Source organism: Silene latifolia, chromosome 5 (genome assembly GCF_048544455.1).
Source record: "Silene latifolia isolate original U9 population chromosome 5, ASM4854445v1, whole genome shotgun sequence".
Lineage (NCBI taxonomy): Eukaryota > Viridiplantae > Streptophyta > Magnoliopsida > Caryophyllales > Caryophyllaceae > Silene > Silene latifolia.
The window spans coordinates 6,188,231-6,202,901 of NC_133530.1; the positions used below are offsets into that span (position 1 = coordinate 6,188,231).

A 14,671-nucleotide genomic window follows, 5' to 3' on the forward strand; every position below is an offset into this window, starting at 1 on the left:
ATCCGTCACAGTCTTCAATAAGATTTTGTGATATTAAAATACGTTAAACAAAGCGTCTAGTTTGTGATTGGTACATTTTGTCATAAGTTGAAGATGGGGTAAAATGTTATCCATTTAAGACGAAAATGTAACCATTTTAATTAAAAAGTTACCAGAACAATTTTCTAAGCTATAATAATTTGTCATTAAAATCGTCATATTTTGTCGTTAAAATGGCTACGTTTAGCAAGTTTTCAGTTTGTGACGAAAAATGTCTGTCTTCAATGAGAATTGGTGTACGTTAAATAGTATCCCTCTTAGGCCCTGTTCTTTTGGACTAAAACTTATCTGATTTGAACTGAACTGAACTTATAGGATCTGAACTGAACTGAACTTAACTTATAGGATCTGAACTGAACTTATTGGATCTGAACTGAACTTAACTTATAGGATCTGAACTGAACTTATTGGATCTCGAATCGAATCGAACTTATAGGATCTCGAATCGAATCGAATTTATAGGATCTCGAATCGAATTTATAGGATCTCGAATCGAATCGAATCGAACTTATAGGATCTGAACTGAACTTAAATTAAGTGAGGTATAGGATCTGAATTGAACTTATAGGATCTGAACTGAACTTATAAGATCTCGAATCGAATCGAACTTATAGGATCGAATCGAATCGAACTTATAGAATCTCGAATCGAACTTATAGGATCGAATCGAATCGAATCGAAATTATAGAGTTATAGGATCTGAAGTGAACTTATATTAAGTAACTTTAAGTCCAAAAGAACATGGCCTTATTCTTATTTCTTAATAATTCTCCCTATTTATGAAGGGCACGAGAATTAAGGGAGTGAGTATTATATGATAAACTGATAAAGTATTGCAGTGGGGGGTTGGGGGATGGGGCTAGAAGATTGGAAAGAGGAAGGTAGTGTGTGATATTATTGTGGGGCGATTAAAATAAGTATTGTTCTGAAGTAAGATAATTAAAATAAGATAAAGTATGAGTGTTGTGGGGCGACGTGATTAAAATAAATATAAAAGTGTGTTAAATAAGGAAATATGGAGAGTATTGTGAATAGATGAAAAAGGAAGGAGAGAGAGTTATTGAGAATATGAGGGATTATTTTATTTGAATAAATACGAAAAGTTTTTTATTCTTCTAATATCTAAATATTTTGTTTTTGATTTATTTTTACTATTTGATCCGTTTTAAGCTTAAGATAAGAGTCCGTCTTAAACAAGATTTTTTGTACGGAAATTTTTCCCAACCAGATCAAAACCTTAATTTCAAATTAGTTAAAGTTGGCTAATATGAGGCATCGTTTAGACCGGTTACTTAAATACTCTCTCCCTATTCCTATTTTTACCCCATTTGCTTGTTGGAGGTCAAAATTTCCGAACTTTGACTGTCAATAAGTTGAAGAATAAAAACTATTTATTTATAAAACTAAAACATTTACAATTAATATCAAGACATCTTCCACGACAAAAAATTTCAAGCAAAAAAAATACTCCCTCCTATTTACAATAAACTTCCCTTTTTATTTTGACACAAAAATTAAAGAAACACATTAACCCACCATATAATTAAATTTAAACCACACAAATATATACTACCCCACCATACAATTAAATTTGTGTCACATAAACACTTACCAAAAAAGAAAATAGAGAAGTTATTGTGAATATAGACGGAAAAGGAAATAGGGAAGTTTATTGTGAATAGGAGGGAGTAACATATAGACATCGAAAAATACGGTCAAAGTAGCGTCTTAGAGACCGCAATAAAGCAAATGGGGTAAAAATAGGAAAATGGAGGGAGTATTTTTTTTTGGCGTTGGACAACTTTTTTTTTTTTTTTGGTGCGAAAGAGGGGAGAGGGGCAAAGCCCCGAAATTAACTACTAGCTATTACACGAGGAGTAGTGACCCCAAAGATGTCCTCCCTAAGGATAGGGCGGAGTTCATTAAGAGGAAGATCTAAGTGCGTAATTAGAGTGCTCGACGTGACGCCCTTGTTAGCCATGAAATCAGCTGCTTTGTTGGCTTCTCGATACGTGCGTTCTAGCTTGACTCTCCATTGAGTATCCCGTATCAACTCCTTGCACTGCTTAACAATAAACTTCAGATTATTACTCACCAGTTGATCTTCGTTTATGAGATTGACGCAAGGAGAATTATCCATGTGAATAATAAGCTTTGATATGTTGAGAGATTTTGCTCTTTTTAAACCCACTAGGAGAGCTAGAAGCTCCGCTTTCATGGAGGTACAAGTTCCACTAAGAGAAGAAGTAAGCAGTAATAAAATTCCCAGTTTCATCGCGAAAGATACCTCTGCCCCCAGCTGGACCCGGATTACCTTTAGAGGCCCCATCAGTATTCAGAAGGACCCACCTGTGAAGCAGGGGAAGCCAACGAATGAAGATTTCTGCTCTTGGGTTGCGTGGAATAGGGATGAAAATGTTGTGACGATCTAGGGCTTGTTCGTACTGTGAAATTGCTGATAGAGAAACGCACGCGGGTCAAGGGGATTGTCATTGTCCCTTCCAAAGACAATGTTGTTACGCCACCTCCAAATCCACCAACATGTAATAGCAAAGTACATAGGCCAATCTTCAATAGAGGTCTCTATATCATTACTAGCATTTTTTGTCAACCAAGTCGAGAAATTTGAATTGAAGACGAAAGTATTGGTGCGGCTAACACCCACCAGCTCCCAAATTTTTTTAGAAACGAAGCAGGAGCGCATCAAATGATCGACAGTCTCCTCGGCCTCGTGACAACGGGGGCACCTCGGGTCATCCCCCATATTTCTCCTAACCCGGTTGACATTAACCATTAACCGACCATGAGCAGCTAACCAAAGAAAAACTCGGACTCTTTGTTGGACTGGTAGGCGCCAAATAGAGCGCCATACTGGAGACTCCGGAAGCTCCTCATAATCGACTCCTTTTAAGTATCCTAATGCTGATTTGATAGTGAACTTACCAGACGAAGTACCTTGCCAGTAAAGGGAGTCCTCCAAGCTCGGGTCAATGACTAAGGATATGGACGCAATTTTGAGGAGTATATCTTGTGGCAAGAAGTAAGCAGTCCCACTTCCAGCCGTTGGACTCGCACCACATATCACTAACAGTTGCTCCCAAAATATCTTCGGGAATAGCACTTAAAACGTTGTCAGATAGACAAACACCATCTACCCAATTGTGATCCCAGAAAAGAGTTCGTCTTCCATTACCCACTGCAGTAGCCGTTCCCCTAACTATGGTCCTGGATTGTGACGATATCCCTGCCCATACAATAGACATATTGCTTTTGGGCTGGAAAATGTCTATATTACATTTATTATTACAATATTTTGCTCGGAGAACCCGCGACCATAAGCTGTGAGGCTCAGCTAAGACTCTCCACCCAAGTTTTGTTAGAAAGGCTGCATTAGCTTGTCTGGCTGAAACAATTCCCAGACCTCCTCTGGACTTCGGCTGCTGTACTGTTTCCCAATTGATTAAATGAATAGACTTTTTATTCTCATCGCCTCCCCATAAGAAGCAACGAGATTTCTTATCAATAGTATCACAGATAGTACGCGGAATTTTAGCAGCTTGCATACTATAGTTAGCTATTGTCGACAAAGTCGATTTAACCAAGGTCTCCCTTCCTGCTAACGACAACTTTTTTGTCGACCAACCCGCTAATCTGTTATTAATCTTGTCCTCTAGATGCTCGAAGGTATGACGGGTTACCCGACCGTTGATAGTGGACATTCCAAGATAAGTACCTAAATCAGCTTTTTCCTCAAAACCCAAATCGTGCTAACCCTTTCTCTGATTCCAATTTCGGTATTGCTGGAAAAGAAAGCCCGAGACTTGGCTGCACTAATTTTTTCACCCGAGGCTTCATAGAAATTGTCCAGAACGTAGCGCATTACTAGAGCTTGCTCCTCGTTTGCTTCCCCAAAAAGGACCATGTCATCAGCGAATAATAAATTGGTAATGTGAAGGAAAAGTTACCCTTTAAGACCTTAGTTGGCGGGCCAGACTTTAATTATGGGCCAATTATCCTTGCCCTTGCCCGCCCTTTAGTCAAAAATCGGGCGGCCCATGGGCTAATGAGCCGTAAAACGAAACTTCAATTTAGATATTTTATTAATTAAAATATATAAGGGTTTTCAATATATAAATATTTTTGTTATATTTTAACCTTTATAGTTTACGTATTATTCTAATGGTTTGAGTATTTTGAGAACATTTTACAAAGTTTAGAATACTACTCATGTTATAAAAAACACAGGAGTATGCTAAGGGCCGGCTTGGATTGAGAGTAAAAGGGGGGAAATGAGTAGGGGAGTAATATGTAAGGTGCATTTTTCATGTTTGGTATTAGACTAATTATTCGTCTCCCGAATCTATTACCCTTATAAAAGAGTAATATATACATTACCCACCCTCCCCATGGTTAATGATGATTATGGGAGTAAAATATCTTCTCAATAATCATAACTCATTATCAAGTTTAAAATTTACTCCCTGATTATTCACGGATTACATGCCAGCCCTAAAAAATTTCAATAAAATTTCATACTTGGTATCAAAATAGAAGCAAACCCTAAATGGAACCCCAAATCAATTGCATTGAACATTTGTGGCAATCATGTACAAATTCTCACGGTAATCAAAATTTACTTTGATTAATTATACTTTCTTATTTCCAGTTAACTATTAATTTAGTTGTTTATTACCTTAAGCTTATTTTTTTTTTTACAATTATTACTAAATATAGTATGTTAAATTGTTAATTAGCTGTTCTAGAGTAGTTAAATGTGTACATGTAATGAAGTTTATAGCTTAGTTAAGTTTATTTGAAACTTTAATTGATTATGTTAACTAGTTTATGCTGAAAATATTACGCATTAGCCCCTTTGTCTCAATCATTTTTTTATTTTTGATTAAAATACGCCGTATAGAAAATGTAAACAAATGATTGTGATGGAGGGAGTATTATTTTTTTCTATTTTCTATTCTAAAATGGAGATTTGCGATTACCGTGTGTTATTGGAGGTTTGGGGCCAAGAAATATTGGAGAATGAATTGTAAGCTGTAGTGCCGTGCCGTGCCTGAGGCCGTGTTTGGGAGAGAACAAAATGAAGTCTGAAAGGCAAGAAATAAAAATTGTAGCATGCCTGAAGTCGCCAGTTGGGCTGGCGACTTTTTGCTGTAGTCGTTTTAAAACCCATACCCAATCACGACTTGGGAACAAAAACACTTTTTTTTAAGGGTTATAAAGCCGCCATTTCGACTCTTAGAGAGTTAGGGATATATATAGTCGTCACTCAAGATTGCGAGTTTAAAAACCTCTCAGTCAGCCACGTTGAAGCGCAATCATACGTGGACTGCTGAACGATATATGTTTTCACTCCCGAAAAATTGTTTAGCAGGGTTAGGTATTAACACTCTCACCCACATGGGTAATATGTGAAGGAGGTCTTCACATAGCATCCCCAACGTACCCGCCTTGCTCATACCCACTAATTCTGAGTGACCGAAATCATGTACTCCATACAAGTACTATGCTAGTTCAGCTGTAGGTTTCGGAGTATTTATAAAATAAACAATTTGATCAACAAATAACCTAGTACTCTGTACCAGGCATGTGGAACTGTGGAACCAGTTTCTAGGAAAATAAAAAAAGAGAATTCACACAGCTTTACAAGTTGATGAAAACTTGTAGCGACTTTACCGGATGATTTGTTCCCACTCCCTTTTTCTTATTATAGTTTGTCACTTTCTCGTCTGTCTCCCTCCGTCTCAATTTATGTTTATCTTTGATTAAAATATTTTCACAAAGTATAAAAAGGTAAACAAATAATTGCAAAATGGTGTCCTCACTACTCACTATATAGTACTCTGTACTAACTTAGCTACTAATCTTAACTCTCGTAATCAATCATCTGTTTATCACAACTCAAAAGAAAAGAATATGGACTTGTCTACAACATTGTCTGTTGTTCAAACTATTCTCACTGTGATACAAACTTTGGATCAGATGCAAGCAGCGTGTTCCGTTTCCAACTGCAAATCTGAGTTTGAAGACCTCCAAAACACGGTCGAAACTGTTAAAGCTGTTCTTGAGGATGCTGATGCCAAGCAAGACTCGCTTAACAACCAGGAGAAGAATTACATTAAAGAGCTCAAAAATGCTGTTTATGATGCTGACGATGTGTTAGATGAGTTCCTCACTTTAGCCAAGCGGAAGCAACTCTTTCAGGCTGGTGATAAAGTCTCTGATAAGGTGAAATCCTTTTTTTCCCGATTTAAACTTGTTACACAGAATCTGTCTAGTAAGGTCAAAATGGTTAACAAAAAGTTGGACGCCATTGCTACTAAGAGTAGTAAGTTTAGCTTTAAGGTTGAGTATAAGCCTATCAAGTTTACTAAGGAGGAAACTTGTTCTTTTTTGTGTGATAAAATCATCGGGAGGGATGAAGATTTGGAAAAGATTGTAGGTATGTTATTAGGATGTGATAATAATGTGGATCACCCTGATGTTTCATTCTTAGCCATTGTGGGGATGGGAGGGTTGGGAAAAACGGCTCTTGCCCAACTTGTTTATAATGATCCTAGGATTAGCGAGGCATTTGAATTGAAGAGTTGGACTTGCATTGCTGATCAGGATCAAGAACAGTGGGACTTGAAAGGGTTTTTAGGAAAGGTGGTGAAAGGTTTACCCATTGATAATTTAAGCTCTTTGGAGCAGATACATCATCAAGTTAGGGAAAAACTGGGAGGAAAAAAGTATTTGTTGGTGCTAGATGATGTGTGGACTGAAAATTATCAGAAATGGCAGCAGTTTGAAGCGTTTTTGAAGGTAGGGCGAAGGGGGAGTCGGATAGTTGTAACTACGCGCTCGAAAACAACCGCCCAAATGATTGGAGATGATAAAGTGCATGAGTTGCTAGGTTTGTCAGATATGGACTCATGGTATTTGTTTGAAAGGATGGCTTTTCAAGCAAGAGAAAGAGATTATGACCTTGTTAAACTTGGCATGGAGATTGTTAAAAAGTGCACCAATGTCCCTCTTGCAATTAGAGTTGTAGGAAGTCTTCTGCGTGGTCAATCCAAGTCTAAGTGGTCATCATTTCACGACAAATGGTTAGACAGTATTAGTGAAAGTAATGATTCCATGACCTCCATACTGAAGTTAAGTTACAATCAACTTAACCCTTCCTTGAAGGCTTGTTTTGCTTATTGTGCTATTTTTCCCAAGGATTGGAAGATTAATAAGCAAATGTTGTTTCAGCTTTGGATGGCACAAGGCTACATCGACTCGTATAATTTGGGCGAGGAATATTTTCTTATGTTGGTACAAAGGTGTTTTTTCCAAGACATTGAGGAGGATGAATTTGATGAGATTGTGGGGTTCAAGATGCATGATCTCTTGCATGATATTGCTGAACAAGTAGCAGGCGAGGAGATTTGTAAGTTCAATGTTGACACTTCTAATGTGGGTAAAAGAGTTCGCCACCTGTCTCTTGTGAATGACGGTTGTACACAGCATATTTTCAATAACACTAATATTCATACTTACCTTCAAGTTAACAAGTCAAATTATGGTACAAATAGTACCAAGCTATTTGAAGCAAGTAAATCAATTTTGAAATGGACAGGCTTAAGGTCATTAGATTTGAGACAAATACAGGCGAAAAGTTTACCAGAATCAATAAGTCAACTGGTGCATCTGAGATGTTTAGACCTCTCACGGAGTAGCCATCTTAGAATTCTTCCCAAATCAATAGCAAAACTAGTCAATCTACAGACTTTAGATTTGTATTGCTGCTGTAATTTAGCAGAATTGCCAAATGGTATCAGCAAGCTAGTTGACCTATGCACTTTAAACTTAGCTCGATGTGATGCGTTGAGTCGTATGCCTGCAGGCATAGGTATGTTGACCCGTTTGCATAATCTAGGCCAGTTTGTGGTGGGTGTACAAGCAGGTTCAAGTGCAAAGCAATGTTTTGATGGGTTGGAAGACCTACATCACCTGAATAAGTTAAAAGGGTGTTTAGAGATCCAAATTGGAGTGCTTAAAAATGCAAAATTTGTCAAGGAAGAACATGGCGGGGGTGCCTATTTAAGGAGCAAGGAATACCTGAAAAAGATTGTTATTATATTTAGACGGGGAAAGGAGTATGGAAGCAAGGAGTATGAGCAAGCATTGCTGGAAGAGATGCAACCTCATCATGATTTGAAGGGGTTAGAGTTGGTAGGGTATCATGGTGAGACATTGCCAAGATGGCGAGGGAGGGGAGGTAACTCGACGTTATTTGATCTCCCTAATCTTGTCACTTTGGTGATTGATGAATGGCAGGAGTTACTATGTCTACCTTGGGAGGTTGCGAAACTTGCCCACCTCAAAAAGCTACGACTTAAGAGATTACCTAACATGAAGTACATGGTGAATGTGGACCCTGGCGCTGGTGAAGGGTCGTCCTTCTTTCCTAGCCTCAGTGAACTTCATGTTCATCAGCTGCCCAAGTTGAAAGGGTGGTGGTGGAGATCAGAATCAGGGCTGCATGAGGTCAATCTTGATGACAGTGAGAACATCCAAGAAACGCATTTTGTGTGGGTTACATCTCCCTGTTTCCCTCAACTAACGAGACTCGATATAAGACATTGTCTAAAGATGACGCACACTCCTGTATGTCCACGGCTTGAATCTCTGGCAATGTCTGATTACACGAGACAATTTTTCTGGCATAGTATGGTGTGCATACCTCGCCATCATCCATCGTTGTCACTGTCATATTCCAAACCTATGATACTAAGAATCAGCAAGTTGGAGTGGCTGAAATCAATGCCGGCCGAGTATTTTAAATGTATTGGAGCGATAAAGATAGAGAGTGACGAGACAGTGGCGAGCTTAGGAGAAGTAAGGGAGTTGTTTCCAACCTGCTTACTATCTTCCCTACGTTTTGTGGGCATCAGATGCTGCACCATACTAAGGAGCATGGGAGGATGGTTGGAACACCTTTCTGCCTTGGAGTATTTGGATTTAGGGGATTGTCCTAAGCTGCTGCCAGGTGGAATCCCATGGCAACACCTTCCTGGGAGCTTCCAAAGCTTGAAGTTGGTGAGTTTCAATGAGATGAAGGAACTACCAGAGGCGATGCAGTACTGTACCTCTCTCCGATCTCTCCAAATTTGGCGCTGCGCAAAGCTAGAATGTCTACCCAAATGGATGCCCAAGCTCACCTCTCTCCGGAAACTGCAAATTCGACATTGTTCCGGGAGCCTAGAGGAAAGATGCCGACAACCGAATGGGGAGGATTGGCCCCTCATCCAACACATTCCCCTCACCTATATTTTATCCTCTTTACTAGAAAGGAAGAAGTTAGTGTTGGATCATGAACCCTGGACCAATGAAGACAATTGGTGGTAATTAATATGAGGTTCCTTTTTAACCACTTCCCTCCCTCGATACCACTGACTGTAGGGTGGTCTTTTGTTCTTGAAGCTGAGCAACCCGGTGAAATTCGGGTTTATCAAATGGTCAAAAAAGCCCATTTGTGGTGTCCTTTATACCCAGTTACCCCCACCCCATTCTCTACTGTTTACATCCTGTTTTATTTTTCTTAATTTGTACTGTATATAAACAACAGGAAAGTTTGTTATTTTAGCAAGAATTTAAATGGCTATTCTGCAATGTTTGAGCTAATACAAACACTAATTCAATTGAAAACAAGCACAAACAGTAATTCAATGGAATAAAAGCGCGAATAAATTTAGGTAACAGCCGAGTTTTTATTTTTATTTAAAATGAGGACAGTGATTCCCTCTTATTCTGCTTCAATTATAATGTCAGGGATGTGCTGAATGTTGAGCCAGTCCTCCCCACTGAGTTGTGTACATCTTCCCTTCAGTTCTGCACAACCACGCTTAACCTCGAGTTTCCCAAGAGAGGTGAGCTTGGGAATCCATTCCGGCATTGACATCATTCCCTTACAATCGACAATGGAAAGAGACTCAAGGGAAGTTAACTGATGCATCCCATTTGGCAGATTCACCAGATGCGGGAGATCCTCCAGCTTCAAAGATTGGAGCGTTGGAGCGAGGCACTGCCATGGCACGCCATCATTGGTAAGTAGACCCGCGGTCTTGCGTATCTGTAACTTCTTCAAGGCAGTCAAATGCTCTAACCCTCCAAAAAGAGACTCCAGTTTAGGACATCTCCAAATTTCCAAGACTTGAAGGGTGGATAAGCAGGTCTTGAACAACTCCTCGACTTCTGATAAACTTTTGAGCTGATAGTCCGACTCTATTCGCATCTCCTTGAGACGCTGCAAGTTTTCAACGGGCACCGATTGGAGCAATTTTACATTTCCGGTAGACACTCTCATTGGTGTGGGACAAGTACTCGCGTTACTGTCAAGTGTTTTCATTTCTAGGCTTCTGTTTGCATCAATAATTCTGAGATCATCCACAAGCGGGCACAATGGTATAGTTGCCATTCGGGGACACTCGTATATCCATAATCCTTTTAGTTGAGGAAGACAAGGGTATACCACTTGAGATCCCGGCCACCATCCTTTCAACTTGGGCAAGTTTTCCAAATAAAGATGTTCAAGGCAAGGAAATAGGGACAGTGTTTCTGTTCTTAACCCAACGACTGAATCTACAGTCGGATTGACATTCATCAGGTACTCCAAATTCGGCAATATTTCAAGCCGGAGTAATTTTAGACTACGCAACAACCCGAGCCATGGAAGGTGATGTAAACCTGAACAGTCATTCAATTCGATTCTGACAAGATTAGGGAGAAAATCTGCCAAGTTATGTTCCAGTGCCCAAGTCGGCAATTTCTCACCGCTATACTCAACCAGCCTGAAATACTTGAGATTAGAATGTGGCTGCAGGTCTTCCAAAATGGCCTCCTCGTACTCAGGTATCGCCTCATTGTACTTATCTGTGGCGTCTTTGTTCCTGAATTCCTCAGGGACATCAATACGGAGATACCAAATCTCGACCCCACTGAGATATTCTAAGGTACTCATGTATGCTCCACCTGTAGCTTGATAAGGGGCACACGAGCCTGAACGGAGTTGGATCCCGATACTTCCCTTCAGGTTTACGAGAGCCTTTAGATCTTCAAGCTGATCAAAGCGATTCTTACTGTACGGATTTAGGTCACCCATTCCAAACCTATCAAGCTTCTGAAGACAGGTCAATCTGCCAAAGTTCGGAGGCATGTACAGAGGCAGATAGCAGTCTTTAACATCCAGAACCCTAAGCTTACCAAGATTGCTCAAACCTTTGGGCAGCGCTCTCAAGCCTCGACACCCCAGCAGGTTTAAAGTCTGCAAATTCAGCAGCTTTGTGATTGCTTTCGGAACTACTTTCAGTTTCTTATTAAATGAAAGATCCAAATACCTCAGATGCAACAATTTGCCAACCGAGTTTGGTAAAACCTCAAATACTGCACCCCTCAAATCCAAAGTCCGGAGGGAAGGACAGTTTGCTAATAGATGTTCAACTAGCAACATGCCGCCAATCTGGCTAACTTGAAGGTACGTCCGAATATGAGTCTTGGTAGAAGATTTCTCCATGAATTTATGTCCCCTGACAGCAAAATGACGAAATGATTTGTTCAGCTTGACAGTGCTGCTATTTACTTGACAAATCTCCTTTTCTGATACTTTCTGAGCAATATCATGTATAAGATCGTGTATTTTGCAAGACACGATCTCACCATACTCGTCTTCTTTAACATCTTGGAAAAACCCTTTTTGCAACAATGTGAAAAAGTAGTCCTCAGCTACATCGTCTATGCTAAGACCGCTCTCTGACGGTGTGATATAGCCTTGTGCCATCCAAAGGCCAATCAACATCTCCTTGTCTATCTCGAAATTCTTAGGGAAGAGCGCGCAATAGCTGAAGCAACTCCGTAATGAAGACTTGAGACCATTATAACTCAACATCAATACCGGCATGATGCCATACTCTTCCAAGCTCCTAGCATGTGCCAGTTCCTTCTGTTGGAATGATACCCACTTAGCCTTGCTTATCCCATACAGACGACTTCCGATCATTCTTATAACAAGAGGGACATCGCCACAGCTTTTCACAATATCTTGTCCGATTTGTATAAACTCATCGGGAATTGTTTTTCCATGTCCAAAGGCCATCCTTTTGAACAATTTCCACGAGTTTTCTTCGGACAGACCCTGTAACTCATGCCTCAGACCATTTCCTATTACTCTAGCCGTCTCTTTTGAACGCGTGGTGGTCAAAACCCAACTCCCTCTTTGACCTCCAGTCAAGTATCCGGCTAACTTAATCCAATCATTACGACTTTCATTCCATACATCATCCAAGACAAGAAGAAACTTCTGCACGTTGTCCAACGAAGACTCTGAATGTGGTTTCCTACCAGTAACTGATTCAAGAATCTTGGCTAAAACACTTGCAATGTCAAGCTGATCTTGACCATGATCCGAGACACAAGTCCACAATTTCAATGAAAAGGCACTCGAAACCCTTTCATCGTTAAACACAAATTGCGAAAGAGCAGTTTTTCCTAAACCTCCCATCCCGACAACACTAAAGAAAGAAACATCCTCTTCGACAACAGGGTTAAGCAATACGCTTACAATTTTTTCCACATCGTCTTCCCTCCCAATTAAATCAAAAGCATGGATACGGGAGCTACTCTCCTCCCGCTTATACTTACTATACTTACTAGACGGATCATTATTGACATCAACAAACCCAAAGTTTCTATGATTACTCGCGATATCTTCCAACTTACTCCTAACATTATTAACCCTTTTGAGCATCTTACCTAAAAGTTTCTGATTCAAACGGGATAACAAAAGGCGTACCTTTTCAGATAACTTGCCATCCTCCATGACTAAACGCTTTCGCTTACTCAGAGTAACACACCTATCAAAAACATCATCAGCTTCAAACACCGCCTCCTTAAGCTCCTCGATATACACTTGTTGTTCATTGGACAATCCTTGCTTAGTTTCAGCATCCTTGAGCACCGCCTTAACGGTGGATACGGTTTTCTGGATTTTCGCAAGCTCGGTTTTATGGCCCAATGAGGACCACAGTTCCCTGAGCTCATTACATTGCAATGCAGCAAACAGAGTTTGAACTGCTGATAAAGCTGTTCCAACATCCATGTTTCAATGTTTGTTTCAATGTTTGTGTAATTCTGAGTAATAATCTACTTTGTATTATATAGTACAATAATTTGCATTAACAATTTACTTAATATAGTCACCCAAGTATAAGGAAAGCAAAAATGCATAACTACTCGGAACCTTCACTTCACTAAATATTAAAAAATATTTTTTGATGACGAGGGAGCCAGTTAAGAACTCCACTAGATTTTTCTTGGAGAGGTTTGAACGTGAGACTCCTGAGAGTTTTACCTAAGTTTTAACTACAAGACTTTATTCTTGTAGGGAGCTTCGCTCTTTCTGCTTCATTTGATTGTTTACGTTTGTTTTTAAAAGGTCGAGTTTTAAATTCGGGCCACCTAGGGTAAACACTTTCGACTCTAAAATTTATAGGGAAAATGATATATCTTTATTGAAAGAAGACTAAAAACCACATATTTCTTATGATAGTGACATGCCTCAAATTCACACTTTAGACGGACACTATCCGTCTAAAGCTGTAGATATATGGTGTCCCTTTCACAAAATGAGAGTGGATAGTGCAAGTGGGTGGAAAATGGTTACTCTCACTTGCCCTTTCACTTGCATTTTATGAGAGAGCACTATCCGTCTATAGCTTTAAACGAATAGTGTCCGTCTACAATGAGACGATCGGTGACATGCATATACATGAATTTGTGGAAGACTTGAGCTTCTAGAACTGTACAAGGTCAACTAAAATAATCGGACAATAATTGGGTTAGTTAGATGATTATTTTTTGAGGGACGTACTTAATTTCTTAATTGTTCAATTAAAGCAATAGATAATCTTTAGAGGACAAGTTGTTGTGATATCCTTTAAATTAATATTTAGGGGATAAACAAATGAAAAGCAAGAGATTAAAGATAAGCACCTAAATTAATTTAATCAAAGTAGCTTCTAATGAAACAAGCAACGAAATTATTGGCGTGTTTCATCGTTAGTTCGACGACAAGCACGAATTTCCAATCTTTCTCTAATTAGCTTCTTACCGTGTGCCACAATCTTTCTCTAATTAGCTTCTTATCGTGTGCAAGACACGCATTAAAAATTGAGTTATTGTCTAAGTCATACTTCATACTAATAATTATGATGCGTTAGAATGTAAAATCCTGGTCATGTGTACCACATCTCATGAGTTTACCGACTAATAAGTTACTCCCTCTGTCCCGGTCATTTGTTGTCCTTTTTTATATTGGGGTGTCTCAGTCAATTGTTGTCCTTTCTATTTTAAGAATGAACTTGATAAACAATTTGACCATTTGTTTGGGCCAAATTCTGCACATTGGGCCAAGAAGAGGATTGATCCATCAAGACCCTCAGGACGAACTGGGCCGAATAATTTAACAGCCTCAAGGAGCCCATAAGCATGAAGCAGCCAAACGGACTTTAGGGAGAATGAAAGGAGTTGGGCTTTAGCTGACAAGTCATGAGCTGGCGGCAGGAAAAGCCGAGTGAAGGCAGGTTTCGGTTGACTT

The 14,671-nt window shown here is 39.5% G+C and overlaps 2 protein-coding genes and 1 long non-coding RNA gene across 3 annotated transcripts; 2 read left to right on the plus strand and 1 right to left on the minus strand.

Annotated features, from left to right (window-relative positions):
• Nucleotides 1-4,551: 4,551 nt before the first annotated feature.
• Nucleotides 4,552-11,782, plus strand: LOC141656528 (uncharacterized). Its single transcript, XR_012548521.1, has 3 exons — nt 4,552-4,661; nt 9,853-9,950; nt 10,049-11,782. It is a non-coding gene; the product is annotated as an uncharacterized LOC141656528 (long non-coding RNA).
• On the plus strand, nt 5,971-9,545 carry LOC141657904 (putative disease resistance protein RGA1). The gene has a single exon (XM_074465300.1). It carries the CDS (start codon nt 5,971-5,973, stop codon nt 9,427-9,429), a length of 3,459 nt encoding a protein of 1,152 aa, XP_074321401.1. The 3' UTR covers nt 9,430-9,545.
• Nucleotides 11,783-11,897: 115 nt separating the features above from the next.
• LOC141654727 (putative disease resistance protein RGA4) lies at nt 11,898-13,174 on the minus strand. Its single transcript, XM_074461843.1, has 2 exons — nt 11,972-13,174; nt 11,898-11,918 (listed from the first exon to the last, which is right to left on the minus strand). Exons 1-2 carry the CDS (start codon nt 13,172-13,174, stop codon nt 11,898-11,900), a joined length of 1,224 nt encoding a protein of 407 aa, XP_074317944.1.
• Between the last annotated feature and the right edge of the window lie 1,497 nt (nt 13,175-14,671).